We start from the raw sequence: 17,371 nt of genomic DNA, 5'->3' as shown, positions 1-17,371 counted from the left end.
AGATAGCAATCCACTCTGGATGTCGAACCGACCCGCCTTTTGAGTCATCTTGGCATTCTGTGGTGTACATGCCGGTCGAAGCCATTAGTATGTGTTTGGATGCTGTCGTATCCTGGCGGTGAACGTTAACCTGTAGCCTTTTTGACTCCGTATGCAACAGTCAGTTCGTTGAACAGCTTGGATAATACACATACGTTGATGTTTATCGATGCGACTGCAAAACACAGTCCATCCTGCTAAGCACAACCGTAAGAGTTTGAAAGTGAAAGTGCCCAACGAGATGATCTGGACCGGACTCGGGCGAATGAGTGTGAGGGGAAGAATATTGGGTCGCAGGGAGTTAGAGCCACAGTAATAGGAACTTGAGTCTGTGACCGGGAGTAGATAGAGTTATACAATCGCAGGTTAGGTAGGGCTGTGTGAGCTCGGGTCAAAATTCCCAAGAGACGTACGCTAGACTAGTCACGAATCTAAGTGCTGGCACAGATTTCGTGTCCTCGCTCGAGTTATATGCGTACGTAAGGAGTTCCATGAGACTGCACATTCGGGGTCTCCACGATCCAAACACTAGTCAATACGTAGACAACCGTGCATGCGTCACGGTTAAGCTTGCATCATGATCACCGTGACAGCTTGTCTGTCTTGCTCTTGCTCTGGCCGCTGGCCCCTGCCCCAACGTGTAATTTTCACAGTCTGCCAATGACTTCTTTGCCTATCCGACGGACTCACTCGTACAGGATGAAAGCTTACTGCATCACGATACCATCAGGCCTGTACAATTAGAAATGGGGCTTCTAACGTGTCACAGGCTTATTGTCTCCCGTGTGCAATTTCTCTTTCGATTTGAGGATGGTGTCGTATAGGTATTCAACAATGTCAATCACGAATCATCAATCGTGATGTGTCTGGCAGTGCAATACATCACCATCACATCAAGCGCAGGATGCATTGAATATAGTGCGTTCTAGATCAGATTCGCTTCATCCTTGTCATATATATCTTTGTTCATCGTTTTGATGTAATCATGATAGCCCAATAGTTCAGGCGTACGAGGCGACGGATAGGGTGAGATACAGTTGCTCCACTCCGACCTACTTTGTGTCACTGTTACTTCTCTGGTGCTATGCCGCAGAATGACCATTTTCTCTAAGAGGAGGGCTGTTGCGCCTCGGTCTCGGCTTTGCAAGAATGTATATGCTTGTTTCGATCACATCACGCTTAAACCTGTGTTAGATCGATGGCTAAAAGATTTCATAAAGAGCTCCTGGATTTTTGCTACCTTGCAGCAAAAATGGCATTGGAAATAAGTTGCCGACATCACTAACGACTGGAATTTCCCTGGTGTTCAAGTAATTGCGTGCGCAATATTGTCTTGGAAATCAAAATCTACTTTGATTATCGATCGTGAGGGCTTCCTCTTTTTGCTTCATTTCACAGCATTTCACCAATCAAGGGTCTTGAGGTGGGATCAAATGTCCATCTCTACCATGCTATTTTTGGCTATAGAAGCGGTGATATATCTAGCACGCATCGATACATTATACACCACCAACATCCCCCACCGGCTCACACATTCCTCGAATATGACTGTAGTCTCAAATGACCCAATTTGGTGGCCATATATCAGTATGGAAAATATTTTCAGTTATTGGACAGGTTTGTCGCATCATGATGTGTGGATCTAACGTTGACCAGCGGTTTCGCAGTTGCCGCCGGCGTCGTGGTGATGTACGATTGGGGTGAGCAGGACAGTACTGGTTCGAAAATTACTGATTTTTTCATGATATCTCCTGTCTTAACACCGGGAAAAGAGGTAAGTCTATGTTATCGCCGAGCGGAAAACTCGCTAAGTGAGGTGCCGTAGATTGAATTGATCTGGGTGAGTGACAATAGTCGTGTATCAGAAGAAAACAGGAGCGTATAATGAATTCGCGACAGAGGCAACGTTGGTCTCTCATGACTGTGCTGTATTTGGTTGTTCGTACTTCTTGTTGTACTATAGCGTGGTTTGCAGGTACTGATCCCGAAATATTTCAGATACGCTATATTGGAATACCGTATTCTATGTATGTGTCGAGACTAACAAATTCAAATTGGCACCGTGCTAATACCTCATCTCTGACAATTAGTGATTTTGTCCTGTGTAAGTGTCATGCGTTGTGTTGGATTAGTCTCACCGGCGGCACACACTGGAAGCATATATCCCATGGGTCTCACGGACAGATGTAGTAAGTATTCCACAATCATCTTATTCACATCCAATGAATACACTCGTTTGTAGGGGTGAGTGAGACTCTAAACATCGAGCTTGGCTCCACATAATCACTCAATAGGTGTAAGTTGGAGTGTTTCATCTCAGTACGAAAGTGATCACTAATTGGGTGTTTCAGGCAATATTACGAACTACGCACTGAATGGGACAAATGTGGCCGTAGTTGCCATGTTGAACGGTGAGTTACCTAGCCGCAATATCTCTGTGATATTGATTCGACTGAAACCTGATGCAAGTCATCATGATTGCTCGCCTACATGCAATGTATCAGGGATCTAGAATGATACTCATCATCCTTGTTGTCACATTTCTGGTTGTTACCATCGCCTGCGGAGTAATATTGGCAATAGAACTCAAGTATGATGTAGGGGGTAAGCTTGTGACTTGTTGACTTGAAGAACAGACCTAATTGGACAAAAACCAGAGGAGTTGATACTCTCTGGCAGATATATATGCGGGTATGGATATGAAGAGGACGAGCAGCTTCTGTTTTCAATGGTTTGGATGCTCTACACTGTCTGGGAGGTCCTTGCACTGTGTCTTTCAGTCTGGGTTGCTGTGAAACACTTCCTTGACCTACGACGACTCAGCCCATTGACACAACCAACCATCGGGGACTGTTTCAGAGTGCTGATACAATCTCACGTTCTTTATTTTGCAAGGTGAGCCTGTAATGTGAACGCGGTCATATTTTCCGCTCAAGTTCCGCACATGTTAGCTTTCTTGGTGTCTCTTGCCTCCAGCTCGCGTCTCTCTCCCCAGAGCTCCAGGTGTGCTGACTTGTCGCTGACGTCTGCGTGTAACCAGTGCTTATCATTTCTGTAGAATTCATATTCTATTGGATCTCAGATACTCTATGGTGTTTTTCAAATTCTATTGTTCGTGCAGATGTTTGTGCTGGGACCACGCCTCATCCTTAGCGTTCGAGAATACCACGCCAAACTCGTGGCAGACTCCGACGCAGAAACTAGCATGAGTTCAATTGTCTTCCAGGATTCTGTACATGTATCGACTAGCAGTACTGTGTAGGGAAATGCTTGCCGAGCGGTCTGCAGGGAGGAGAAATTTGGTCGAGGATCCGTCGTGGTATTTATTTGACATATAGTGTTTCGAAGTATATCTGAAAGGTCTATGCAAATATATTTCTTGTTGTATTACTACTAGGATGAAGTATCCATATTTGAACCAAGTCGCAAGCTGAAATTATCTACGATGTCTAGCAACCAAATTGGTCCTTGATGGCCGATATTAAGATACAGCAATGAGAATCAGTGAAAGAATCCTGACAGCTAATTCTGCACGTTTGTGGAGTTCTGTTGTCTGAACATACAGATGAAGAAGTGACCGCGAAGCGGCGTGAAGCCATAAGGCTGATGACTCGTTGGTGCTCAGATGTGTTTTCCTCACTCTGGGCTACGGAGAATGAAAACGAATGAATCGCGTGGACTCCTGGCTTGACTATAGTGGCTGTCCACGAATGAGCATGGCAAGGAGATGAGGTCTTCTGAGTAGAGATTTAGAAAATCGGTGCTTCAAGTCAGAAGGCCTCAAGCGTACTTATCATACTACTAATGAGGCATCAATCAAGATATTCTGTTGGAGTCCCTGCTAGGCATGACCATCAGAGTAAAGCACCGAACGGTAAGCAAACGGTCACCTGAACAAAGTGTCTGATAGAATGTGGAGAAAACGGGAAGATTTGAGAGTATTTTGCAGGAACATTGAAAGGTACATGATATCTCAACGGGCAATGAAGAAAACGGCTTATCACCAGCTGTCCAAGCACAAAATATGTGAAAAACGACAACTGGATGACAATACATCGGTTCTGCTTTTGCAATCATCTATCTGGGCTAGGTATGTGGGACGTGATGTGAAATTTCGGTGAAACAGGAAAGTCAAAGCAGCGTGTTTGACCTCAAACAGCTGATAGCCCGAGAATGACGAATTTCCTTATTATTGTCTGTCTAAAGTACAAAGAACGAAGTGACGGTGCTCGTAGAATCGTGCGTTGGGTATTTATTCAAATCCGTGTGTCCGTTGATACCCATAGAGGAAGTAGCACATCTGTCAGCGTGAAGCATCGAACCAGATTATGACACGGACCCAATTGTTCACACCATCGTCATTGATCACTGGCACACCGAGTAGGATGTCAAAGCTCAGACAGCTGGTAGCCATCTGGACCAGTCGGTGGAGTCGGGCAAATGGCGCACAAGGGGGAAATTCTTTTGTTGAAAACAAAGTTTCGCGGGAGACCAGATGGCTGATAAATTAATGGTTCTTCATGGCAATCACCATTTCCCTATCGTACATCTGGACTGTCCATATAAACGGACTGCGAGGGGGAAATAAGTGGGTTGCAGGGACTCAGAACGTATCCTAGATGAAAGCTCGTAGAAATGCTTCCTTGAGCTTTGAAGTATATGGTTTAATTGATAGATGGGTTCGTGATTCTCGGGTGGGGTCGGAGTCAAGTCAAGTCTAGACGCTGATCGATAATTAAGAGCGCTGCTGTATCGATGGTTAGCCTAGCATATGTCATCGAGAGCAGTGCCGGAGTGGGGAAAACAACTCACAGTTGGCCAAAACCAGACTCCCTAGATAAGCCGTCTCCGACACCAGTAACAATTTTTTTGGGGTGAAGACTGCCATATTGGAATGCGCAGATCGGCGTGGGTGCATAAGGGCGGGCATGATCGAATTGGAGAAGACGTCTATAAATGAAATCGAGTGGTGAAATAGAGCTATGCCAGCGTGCTCGCTAAAGGTGCGTATCTAAAGAATGTAATACTTACATGTTGATTTGAATCTGACGCTGAATTGGTGCGAGGATGAGCTGAGAGGATTAGCGGGATGACTGATATTGTCAGGCTGGTGAAGATTAGTAGATACGCAGGGTAGTCTTGTCTAGAAATAAATACAAAGCGAAGAGCGGGAATGAATTGGAAGACGTGAACGTAGTGTTATGTACACATGAAAGGGTGGCCGGTTAACGTTGAATGTTTTGGAATCGGTGGAAAGAGTTGGGATATATTCATGGCATACAAAGAAAGTCCAACCAGTGTTCAGGCCTCAGGTTGAGTCAGAGCACCAGCAGAAGTTCGAGTTGCAGTAGACTAAACGGGTAATTGCCTGAGAATGTCCTTGAGCGCAAGGAAGATTATGTCTGGAGGATCTATCATGGGAGCAACACTTTAGTCCCATATATATATGAACTAGGCAGACCAAATACTAGATGGAAAAAGACAGTCGTTCCATAATCCAGTTTCGATGGCATAGTGCCTATCTGTCGAGCTTCAGGTATACGTCGATTCTCGTCCTTTACAATCTATGCGAGTGAAGCAACAAGAGAGAATGACACGGATGAGTTCCAGAACAGCCTTACGGCCTATAATATAAATCTTGCATGATAGTATGCGGTCTATCTCAGTAGTCAAATAGCTGTAGTCGGTTGATTTTTCAACTTTCGGCAAACACCGAATCTAAAGCTTCAACGTTGTCCGCGAACACATCGCCATCGGAGGCCCTGCGTATCTTTCGTACTGTGTTTGATGCACGCATGCGACAAACACTGATATCATTCGTTCATCGTGTCCAGTATTATGTGCATCTTGAACCTCCTGCTTCAAAAGGTCGGTTCAAGTTTCTCTGGACTATTAGCATAACTAGCAGCACTTTCATTGGTGCGTTTACTGAACACGGCCGGTGACCAACGTGTAATTTCAACAAGCAAGCCTCTCAATGCACCTGCAAAAACAGCGAAATCGGCCCTGCCACGTCTCCCAGTCACCTACACCATCACTAATCCATATCCTCGCCCCCCACTGTCTATTCGGTGCGTCGCTCGAGCTCTGATTCGCTATTAACAATCCATTCATTTGCAAAGCACAGTGGCCATTTAATCATCGTAACAAACAACACATCCAACAACCATCAAAACACCTTCTCTGAACATGCCACGCCACACAATTCTACCTTGTTACAAAAAAGCGATCGGGGAAGCTGAATCCTGATAGCAAGTATCGAGCTGGCCAACGAGACCGAGAGAGCACACATACTTGTTGCGATCCCATCATGCTCAAACTTGTATTAGATTGGTGGTTACCTGGTTTCATACGGAACACATCAACAATGGCGTTAGAAATAAGTTGCCAACATCACCAACGAGTGGAGTGTCCGAGCAATGTCCGCCATGGTTCACAAATCAAATTCTATTTTGGGTATCAAGATTCGAGGGGCTTCCTCTTTTATTTGATTTTGCACCGCAATACTCACTTCGCCAAGCTTCTTGTCTCCCATGTGCAACTTCCTCTTCGACCTTGGGATGTGGCATATAAAAATATCAATCATGAATCAGGATGTACCTGCCTGTGCAACACATCACGATATCACATAAGTGCACAATGTATCGAATATGGTGCGCTTTGTATTGGATTCATTCTATGCTTACCTTCTCTTTGTTCATCGTTTTTGATATAATCATAATAGCCCAATGATGTACGAGATGCTATGCCGCAGAATGGCCCTTGTTCCATAGAGTACTTAATCGGAGGGTTGTTGCGCCTCAGGCCTCAGGCTTGGCCAGTGAAGCCGAAGAGAGTGCTCGTACTTGTTTCGATCACATCATGCTTTGACCTGTGTTAGATCGCTGACTACATGATTCATAATGAACTCCTTCATTTGTTCAGGCTTGCAGCAAAAACACCTCAAAAATCACATTGGAAATAAGTCGTCTTCATCACCGATGACTGGAACTTTCCTGATGAAGTTCAAGTAGCAACGTGCGTAACACTGGTTCCGAAATCCAAATTTACTTTGATTCGATCAAGGGATTCCACGCGGTTTTTTGGACTCTGGCTGTTTCACCCAATCAAGGATCTTGGGGCAGGATCAAATATCCATCTCCATCATGTTGATTTTGGTGATACGAGGGGTAAACGTTTGAACGGTGATATATCTTGCACGAACGCTGTCGTTATACACTACTAACCTTCCCAGTCGCTCACACCCATCCCTCGAACATGACCTACATCTCAAATGATCCCAGTTACTGGCCGTCTATCAGTGCAACTATTTTTTTGAGTTATTGGGAAGGTCTGTCGTATCAAGATGTCTAGATCTAACATTGACATGCAGTTTCACAGTTGCCGCGGGCATCGTGGTGGCATACGATTGGGGTGAGCAGGACAGTGTTCGAAAATCGCTGAGATTCTCATGATATTTCCAGTCTTAACACTCGGACAAGAGGTACGTCGATGTTGTCGCCGCAGCAGCCAACTCGCTGAGAATGGTGGCATAGATTGAACTCATCTGGGTGAGTGACAAGAGTCCAGTATCAGAGGAAACAAGAGCATGCAATGAATTCGCGACAGAGACAACGCTGGTCTCTCATGACCATGCTGTATTTAATTGTTTGTACTCATGTTGTGCTTTAGCGTGCTACGGAACTTGGGCTGACTCCAAAATGTTCTAGATACGCTATATTGGAATACCATATTCTGTGTATGTGTCGAGACCAAAAACTTTGCACTATGCTAATAGCTTATCTCTGACAATTAGTTTCCATCTTCTGGGTATGTCTCACATGCGCTGTATTCCATTGTCTGACCGGCGGCACACAGGAATTATACCGTCGTCATGGCTGACAGATGCAGTAAGTACTCCGCAGCTATCTCATTCCTATCTAATCAATACGCTCATACGTAGGGGTGAGTGAGATTCCAAGCATTGAACTATCGCTTCTTGGTTTAGCACCAAGTGGCACCCTGACTAGGACCCCGAAAAATCCCGGATCCCAGCACTGCGCTCACCAGCGTTCTAGACGTCTCAGACGTCAAACCTCTCGAACCTAATACTAATAAAACGCCAGTCCAACTCCAACAGACTCACTGTTGTTCCTAGAGTCGAATGGCCACCGGGAAGTCGCGTCCAATGCCCTTGGGGACCGGCAATACGAGCACTCGTGCTCCTACTCCCACAAATAGAATCAGAGCGTCCCATCGAAACACAGTATCTCTACTGTTAACGAGAGATGAAATTATGCAGCAAGAGTACGATGTCAAGAATAATGAAAGCAGCATCACCTTTCTAGAGAAGTCCCCCTTCCGTCATCCAGGCGAGCCAATGTCAAACGAAAGTCTTATACTTACAATTCTTCACATCACCCAATACACAGGAATCCCTCGCACAGCTATAGAAGGTCTCAGAGCCGTCGCAATACTCTTAGAAGACAACCTCACGAACAGCCCACCACAAACGCCATCATCAACCACCAAGCAACTAGCCGACTCCCTTACGACATCACTCTCAGCCCAAATCGTAGCCGACCTCTCGTCATCACTTTCAGCACACGTTATAGCAGCTATCTCACCTCAAATAGCCTCCATACTCACCACCTCAGAGAGCCTCAAGTCAAACGTAGAAGACCTAGCGAAACTCAAATCAGACATGGAGGCTAATTCTGAAAACACCAGCACCACCACCTCAGCATCAGCAGCCGCTACCCGAGCAGAACAAGCAACCGACGCTATTTTAAATAGTATCACTGACGTAAAGAATGCCCTACTGACAGCTAGGCCCCCCTCAACCCAGCCGAACAACCCTCTCTCTTACAGCGCAGTAGTACGGCAAAACACACAGACCCCGGCCCCAGTCTCGGCAGCCCTCTTACGCGCCGCAATTAAGGAACGTCAGATCCTAATTGAACCGGCACTCGGCGGAAGATTATACGAACCCGAAGACAGCTCGGTAGACATCGCTAAGAAACTCAAAAACACCTTTGCTGCAATCTCGGATGGAGAATCTCCTGACATTCAAATCAAAGCCACCACACGACTACGAAACGGTGGCCTAATTGTTGAACTAACCACAGCAGAAGCAGCAAATTGGCTACGTATCCCAGAAAATAGACTAAAGTTCACGGGCGCTCTAGACTCCCCGGTATTCATCAAGGAACGCCGTTTCACCATCATTATACCGTTCCTACCAATCACATCCGGTATCGAGGACGCAGAATGGCGACGTGCAGCAGAGGAAGAAAACAACCTGCCGACAGGCTCTATAGAAGCAGCGGGATGGATCAAACCCAGAATTCGGAGATCACCAGGACAAAAGGTAGCTCATGCCTTATTTCACTTTGCGGACCCAAAAGCAGCCAACATAACGCTACGCGACGGTATCTACATCGGTCAGGAGAAGTTTCACCCACGCAAAGATAAACGGGAGCCAGTAAGATGCGTCAAGTGCCAAACCTGGGGACACATAGCAAGAGACTGCAATGCCCCAACGGACACCTGTGGGACGTGCGGAAAGAACCATAGAACCAACGACTGCAACGCTTATCGAACCTTCCACTGCGTAAGCTGCAACTCACAAGATCACGCAAGCTGGGACAGAAACTGTCCTGAATTCGAAAATCGCTGCGCAGGAATCGACGCTAAGCTCCCAGAGAACTCTATGCCTTACTTCCCTACTGACGAAGACTGGACACAGGTAATGCTGCCTCCAAAACCAGCACCATATCGCAAGCCGGTCGAACAACCACCCTCCAACTATAGACCCATGCTCCACCAGTCAAATCTTCCCTTCGAAACCAGGAGACCTCACGGCAAACCTTCGCGAGGCATGCCCAATCATTTTGGCCGCTCTCACCACCGAGCCTTCACACCGACAGGCCCCAACTCGATCCCAATCTCCTCAGGCTGGGACATAGAACCTCCTCGAACAGCACCACAGAAACAGACTCCGTCTATGGCACCACACAACCCATCAACCCCCAATCACCCATCTCCATCCTCATCCTTGTCCAACAAACCATCATCCCCCTCCCGCTCATCCTCCCTACTCTCATCACCTCCAAACTCCCCACTATGCAATGACACCCCACGGACCCAGACCCCCCCTAATGTCTGAACGAACTAACAATATGACGACCAGACTACGAATTTGGCAGCAAAACCTTAATACTTCTTTGATAGCCCAACACTCACTCCTCAACAGCCCTATTGCCCGCGACTGGGATATACTAGCCCTGCAAGAACCTCACATTAATCGCACGAAGAATACAATATCGTCGCCCTACTTTCATGCGGTCTACCCCACCACCCGCTTCTCATCCCCAGAACTAACCTCCCGAGCTGTCACACTAATATCCAAAACTCTAGATACTAACTCCTGGCAACAGATCCCATTTCCGTCCCCTGACGTTGTAGTCACCCAATTTCGCGGACCCTTCGGACGTTGCACCATTTTCAACATCTACAACGACTGCAAACTAACGAAAACTCAAGAAGAACTAGCATCATTCCTCGAACGCGAGATCACCCGTCTACGTCCATCAGCGGACGACCACATGATATGGCTCGGGGACTTCAATAGACACCATCCCCTATGGGACGAGGACAGGAACACGCAACTCTTCAATAACCAGTATCTCAACGCGGCACAGCCACTTCTAGACCTCATAGCGGACTATGGCATGATCATGACGTTACCCAAAGGTCTACCGACCCTCCAATCGTCTAGCTCAAAGAATTGGACACGTCCAGACAACGTGTTTTGTACTGACCACACAGGAGAATCCTTTATAAGCTGCACGACTAACCCAGCCTTACGTGGACCAGCAACAGACCATGTGCCCATCCTAAGCATCCTCGAACTCGAACTCCCCCAAGCGACGACTGATATCAAGCACAACTACCGTGAAGCAGACTGGGAAGTATTCAACGAGGAACTAGAACTAGAGTTGGACAAGATCCTACCAGCTCAACCGCTCGTTACGGAAGCCGAATTCCAGACTGCGGCACGCACTCTTACGGCCGCAATCCAAGCAGTCATAGAACGAGTCGTCCCCAAGTCCAAGCCCAACCCCCACTCCAAGAGGTGGTGGACCAAGGACCTAACCATCATGCGTCGCGAGGTCGCGAAATTAAGCCATCTCTCGTACAAGCACAGAGACTTTGCAGGCCACTACAGCCACGAGGAGCACCGAATCAAACGCAATCAATACGCTGAAGCCATCAAACGGACCAAGAAGGACCACTGGATCGAATGGCTAGAGGACCTCTCAGGTAACGACATATGGACTGCTAACAGATACCTTACAGCAACAGCTAGCGACGGAGGCTTATCTAGAATCCCCACCCTCAAGCGATCAGGCGGAGGCACAGCCGACACCAACAAGGATAAGAGCGAGGCCTTAGCACAAGCTTTCTTCCCCCCCCCTCCAGAACACTCATCAGTACCGGAAGACTACAACTACCCGGACGCCGTCCCTACCCCGGCACCTATATCTATGACGCAGATCGAGCGTAGCATCTCAAAGTTGAGCCCATACAAGGCCCCAGGCCCTGATGGGATTTGTAATATAGTATTCAAACGTTGCACATACTTACTCCAACCTTACCTTCTCCATTTGTACAGGGCCGTATTCACACTCAAGACGTACTATAACCCATGGCGCGACTTCATAACCGTTGTCCTACGAAAGCCGGGTAAACCGGACTACACAGTAACGAAAGCCTTCAGACCGATAGCGCTTCTCAACACAACCGCCAAGCTATTGACTGCCATAGTAGCAGATGAAATGACCTACCTCCTAGAACGACACAACCTTCTCCCCAGCACACACTTTGGAGGCAGGCCGGGTCGCTCAACGACAGACTCACTCCATCTACTCGAAGCCACGATCAAGGACGCATGGCGCCAAAAGAAGGTAGTATCTGCTTTGTTTCTAGATATAGAGGGAGCCTTCCCGAATGCGGTTACTGACCGGTTACTACACAACATGCGTACCAGGAGACTCCCAGAAACACTGGTGAGATTCACGGAACGACTGCTGACAGGAAGGCGCACGCAACTCAAATTCGACGGACACTTATCGGATTGGATCCCTATTACTAACGGTATCGGACAGGGCGACCCTCTCTCAATGATATTATATATCATATACGACTCGGACTTGGTAGATATAGCCAAGGGTCACACGAAGACTGAACGCACCCTTGCATTTGTAGACGACACGGCATTTATAGCCATCGGGAAGACCTTCCAAGAGACTCACAATACATTGAAGAACATGTTGGAACGTAGAGGAGGAGGCTACGAGTGGGCCCTAGCGCACAACTCGAAATTTGAAACGTCTAAGTTCGCACTAATGGACTTTTCTCTGAATTCAGCTAAAGACCGGCCCCCACTAATCACGCGCGGTACCACGATCACGCCCACCGCGACACACAAATTCTTGGGAGTTATATTGGACGATGCGCTCAGATGGCAAGCTCACATAGCCTACACCATAGCGAAAGGTACAGCCTACGTCTTCCAACTTCGCCGGCTCTCCTCCACGTCCAATGGTATTCCACTCTCCCTGATGCGTCAGCTGTACCTATCCGTAGCACTACCGAAAATGCTCTACGCAGTCGACTTATGGTTTCGCCCTTTGTTTGTCGGCAACAACGACAAACCTCAACTGGGATCGATAGGAGTAGCCCGTCGTATAGGCCGAGTACAAAGACTCGCTGCCCTAAGTATTACAGGCGCCATGAGAACCACCGCTAATGATACCTTAGAGATTCACGCAAAGCTACTCCCGATGGAACACCGGATGCAAAACCTATGCTATCAAGCCGCAATACGACTAGCCGCGCACCCGAAGTCTCATCCGCTAAGCGAACCCGTCCGTAAAGCAGCCAAGAAGTATGTCAAACACCACCGCTCATCCCTGCATCATATATATCATGCCGCTGAACTCGACATCAACTCGGTCGAGACCATCAAACACAGCAGACGTCCCCCGAATGACAAGAACTCATACTCTACCCACATCGCATCGACAAGAGAACTAGCCATAGCAGCCCATAATGCTAACAACGATGAAGTAAAGGTCTACTGCGATGGGTCAGGGATAGACAAGAAAGTAGGGGCGGCGGCAGTACTGTACAGAAGAGGAAAACAACGCCCGAGTATCCTACGCTACCATCTTGGAACTACTGACGAGCACACAGTCTTTGAGGCAGAAGTCGTCGGTTTAACGTTAGCAGCTCAGTTGATCTCGCAAGAAGAAGATATCACGTATCCCGTCTCCATATTCGTCGATAACCAGGCATCAATTAAATCCGGTGACATCTTCTCCACCAAACCAGGCCATTACCTGACAGACCATTTCCGTAGTATATTGAATCAACTTAAGAAAACCAGCCGCAACCGAAACTTCAAGGTCAACGTTCATTGGATCTCAGGGCACGATGGAGTAGAAGGAAACGAGAAGGCAGACAAGGAGGCTAAGATAGCAGCAAAGAACCGCAGGGACAACAGCGCCACGCACAGACTGCCACCATACCTTCGGAAGGGAGTCCTCCCCAGTAGCCTGTCGGCGTTGAAACAGGCCCAGAAGAAAGATTCATCGAACCGCTGGAATAGAATTTGGCTAAAGTCCCCAAGACACGCTCACGCTACCTCCATCGACCCCAAGCTCAACGCTGCAAGCAAATCGTTCATCTCGCTAGTTCAACATCTACCTAAGCGGCACATCAGTTTAATGCTCTGGCTCCGCACCCGCCATATCTCACTCAATCAACATCTGCATCGCATTGGAAAAAGCATGTCCCCCAACTGCCCTCACTGCGTCGACACCCCAGAGACCGTCCAACACTTCCTCTTATCCTGCCCGCAATACGCACGTGAGCGTCACACACTCACCAATGTCCTCAAACGTCGCGCACTCTCCATTTCATACCTGCTGTCAGATGCCAAAGCCACGGACCATATCATTCGATACGTTAACAGTACAGGACGCTTGAAACCCACTTTTGGTGATGTCCCTCCCAGTACTCGCAAGAAATAGATAACGTCAGTTTGCCCCACAGAACAAACAAACATCCTACGCGTGCTTGCAACCCATGCAAGCACCTGGTAGCACTCGCTGACGCAGGGCAACACGCGCCAACCCAAGGCCAATCTGGAGATCAGTCGGAAGGAGACACATGAGTTGAGGAAGGGCTAGAACTTTCGTCGAAGAGCCACACGGTACAGCAGGGATCAACTCGCAGCACGTCGCGCCAGCCCAGTCTTACCTTTACCTTTCTATCCGCGCTCCACTTACTCCCCTCGTACAACGATCGCTCAGGCGGTCCGAGTATTTGTATATCCATTATCACACGTCAGGCCTACATACAAACGAGAAGTATCAGAAACGGCCCCGTGGAGTAGTAGGCTCGTGCACCTAAAACGGCCGGCGGGAACGGCGGACCAGTAGAGGCCATACCTCTATTGGGGCATTTGCAGAGCCGGAGACACGGCAGGGGACACAGGTGTCCCCCTTTCCTAGATAGAATTGTCCTACATAGGGTATTGTACCCCAATCGGACAAAAATTGGATTAAAAAAAAAAAAAAAAAAAAAAAAAAAAAGCATTGAACTTGGCTCAACATAATGACACAATAGGTGTAAGTCGGAGTCTTTGATACTAGTGCGATAACGTTCACTGATCGAGAGTTCCAGGCACTATCACATACTACGCAACAAGTGGGACAATTGTGGCCTTGACTGCTATATTGGGCGGTAAGTTGCCCTGGTGCGATACCTCTGTGATCTTGACCTGACTGACATACGATACAAGTGATCATGATTGCTCGGTTATATGCCATGTATCAGGGATCTAGAAAGATGCTTATATTCCTTGTCATTATCTTCCTGGCTGTAAACATCGCCTGCGGAGTAATGGCGGCAATAATATTCAACGATACTGTACTGGGTAAGCTGTACTTGTTAACTTGAACAACGCGGCTCATTGAACAAACACCAGAGGGGGCAATACTCTCTGGCACATATATGTGCGGTTCTGTATTTAAAGGGGACAGCCAGCTTCTTATTTCGATAACTTGGATACTCAACACTGTTTGGGAGGTCCTCGCACTGTGTCTTTCAGTCTGGGTTGCTGTGAAACACTTCCGTGAGCTGCGACGACTCGGCCCATCAACAGGATCGACCATCGGGGACTGTTTCAGAGTGCTGATACAATCTCACGTTCTTTATTTTGCAAGGTGAGCTTGTAATGTGAACGCGGCAATATTTTCTGCTCAAGTTCCGCACATGTTAGCTTTGTTGGTGGCTCTTGCCTCCATCTTACTACACTCTCTCCAGAAATTCAGGTGCGCTGACCTGTTGCTAAAATCTGCGTGCAACCACTGCTTATCATTTCTGTAGAATTCAAGTTCTATTGGAGTTTCGATACTCGGTGGTGCTCTTCAAATTTTCTCGGTCGTGCAGATATTTGTGCTGGGACCACGCCTCATTCTTAGCGTTCGAGAATACCATGCCAAACTCGTGGCATACTCCGACGCAGAAACTAGCATGAATTCGATTGTTTTCCAGGAGCATGTACATGTATCAACTAGCAGTACTGTGTAGGGAAATTCTTGCCGAGTGGTCTGCAGAGAGGAGCGATTTGGTGGAGGATCCGTCGTGGTATTTATTTAACATATGGTGTTTCGAAGTATATTTAAAAGGCCCAGGCAAACCTATTTCTTGGTGTATCACTACTGGAACGAAGTACCCGCGCTTGAACCAAGTGGCAAGGTGAAATTATCCGCAACTGGTGCTTGAAGCTTGATGGCCGATGTTAAAATACAACGAGAATCAGTAAAAGTGCCCTGATATTTGCGCGTTTGTGGAGTTTCACTGTCTGGATATATAGACGATGGGGTGACTGCAAAGCGTGAAGCCAGATGGCTGATAACTCATTAGTGCCCAAATGCGTTTTCTGCACCCGATGGGCCAAGGAGAATAGAAGCAATGGATTGCGTGGACTCATGGTTTGATTGTACGTTTTTCTTGCGAATGAGCATGACAAGGATATGGGTCTGCTGAGTGATAAGTGGAGAATCAGAAAATGTTAGAAGGCCTCAAGCGTACCTATCAAACTAGTAACTACTGATGAGGCCTCGTTAAGCACGACTATCAGAGTAAAGCACCAAACGAGATACAGACATGCATACACACACCCGTTGACATGATTCACAGTCCTAGGGCAAGCATATGATCACTTGAATGAAGTTTTACAGGAACATTGAAGGGTACCGTGATATCTCGCACGCAAGCCGTTGTAACGACCAATAAGGACAACAACTTTTGGGTGCTGGTGACCAGTGATGTATTTATATATCGCATGCAGGATGAGGAAAGTAAAGTTCCGGAGAGCGGTTATTCCAGGGATTATTGATGGAGACGCGAGCGAGGTGCATCGATGGCTAGAATATTGGGATATGTGTTCGATTATAAATAACCCGAGTGAGCGATAATCAATATATAAAGCCCCGCACTGAATATAGAAGCACGATGAATGAAAGAAGGATGATTTAGAATCAACCTAGAATGGTAAACCCATGAACGACAACGAAAGTATATAGTGATCGGGAATTAGATCACCGATTTTGTCAGGATTCCAAGTTTTTATTTATCTAGATCGAGGGAATTAGACTCGCACGTGTCTGGTTCAAGACGTACCCGGGAAGCCCTTGAATACAGCCAATAGTACTTTCTTTGCAACAGTTCATCAAAATATTCTGTTGACCAGTGACGGGGCTCTTTAGCGCATCGTGGGTATTGCAATACACTTCAGCAACCGCTACAGCTGTGACCGCGACAATCTGAATTTGGAATATACACACACGTTGATTACAGTCGCTCCGTGAAGAGTACCAAGCGTCCCACTCCTCGGGCCAGTACACCACCCAAACCGTGCATCGATCAACATTCAGGATCCTTGCGATCTGCCAAGCCCAGACAGCTGATATAAGGAAGCCCATAATTTCTTCTCCCTTCCACACATCATCTGTTTGGTACAAAGCACGCATATCTAGATGAGTTGTCGTACGGATGTTACAACTAGCGCGTCGATGAGATAAATCAATGAGGATCAATCATCTGTGTCATGCAAAATTCAACGATATGAAGTGTGATGAGTTTTAAAAAAGAAACTGACGGCTCGAGTATATCACGAAGTGTCCTTGGAGAGTAGCGTGTCAAAGTCCAGGCAGTCGATAAAGATGAGATCTTAAGAGTGAACAAAAGTACTTATCATCCGTCTGAGTAAAATAAT

General features: G+C 47.2%; 4 protein-coding genes across 4 annotated transcripts; all 4 read left to right on the top strand.

The window, feature by feature from the left end:
• Nucleotides 1–1,262: 1,262 nt before the first annotated feature.
• On the top strand, nucleotides 1,263–3,403 carry HD556DRAFT_162451 (uncharacterized protein). The gene is made up of 12 exons (XM_041309766.1): nucleotides 1,263–1,656; nucleotides 1,707–1,813; nucleotides 1,865–1,879; nucleotides 1,939–1,977; nucleotides 2,038–2,066; nucleotides 2,130–2,143; nucleotides 2,197–2,232; nucleotides 2,391–2,450; nucleotides 2,509–2,643; nucleotides 2,697–2,934; nucleotides 2,991–3,042; nucleotides 3,098–3,403. The coding sequence occupies exons 1-12, from the start codon at nucleotides 1,473–1,475 to the stop codon at nucleotides 3,299–3,301; spliced, it is 1,113 nt and encodes a 370-aa protein (XP_041163486.1). The 5' UTR covers nucleotides 1,263–1,472; the 3' UTR covers nucleotides 3,302–3,403.
• Nucleotides 3,404–9,370: 5,967 nt separating this feature from the next.
• On the top strand, nucleotides 9,371–9,763 carry HD556DRAFT_1211403 (uncharacterized protein; the record flags this gene model as incomplete). The annotated part of the gene is made up of 1 exon (XM_041296575.1): nucleotides 9,371–9,763. A coding segment is annotated over one exon (393 nt), but the record flags the coding sequence as incomplete, so codon positions are not given.
• A 385-nt stretch (nucleotides 9,764–10,148) lies between these two features.
• HD556DRAFT_1231849 (uncharacterized protein) lies at nucleotides 10,149–10,541 on the top strand (the record flags this gene model as incomplete). Its single annotated transcript, XM_041297466.1, has 1 exon — nucleotides 10,149–10,541. A coding segment is annotated over one exon (393 nt), but the record flags the coding sequence as incomplete, so codon positions are not given.
• A 4,816-nt stretch (nucleotides 10,542–15,357) lies between these two features.
• On the top strand, nucleotides 15,358–15,628 carry HD556DRAFT_1349263 (uncharacterized protein; the record flags this gene model as incomplete). Its single annotated transcript, XM_041302333.1, has 2 exons — nucleotides 15,358–15,434; nucleotides 15,478–15,628. Coding segments are annotated over 2 exons (228 nt in total), but the record flags the coding sequence as incomplete, so codon positions are not given.
• Between the last annotated feature and the right edge of the window lie 1,743 nt (nucleotides 15,629–17,371).

Source organism: Suillus plorans, assembly GCF_016647745.1.
Source record: "Suillus plorans strain S12 chromosome Unknown HD556scaffold_12, whole genome shotgun sequence".
NCBI lineage: Eukaryota > Fungi > Basidiomycota > Agaricomycetes > Boletales > Suillaceae > Suillus > Suillus plorans.
This window is presented reverse-complemented; position numbering and strand designations above follow the sequence as displayed.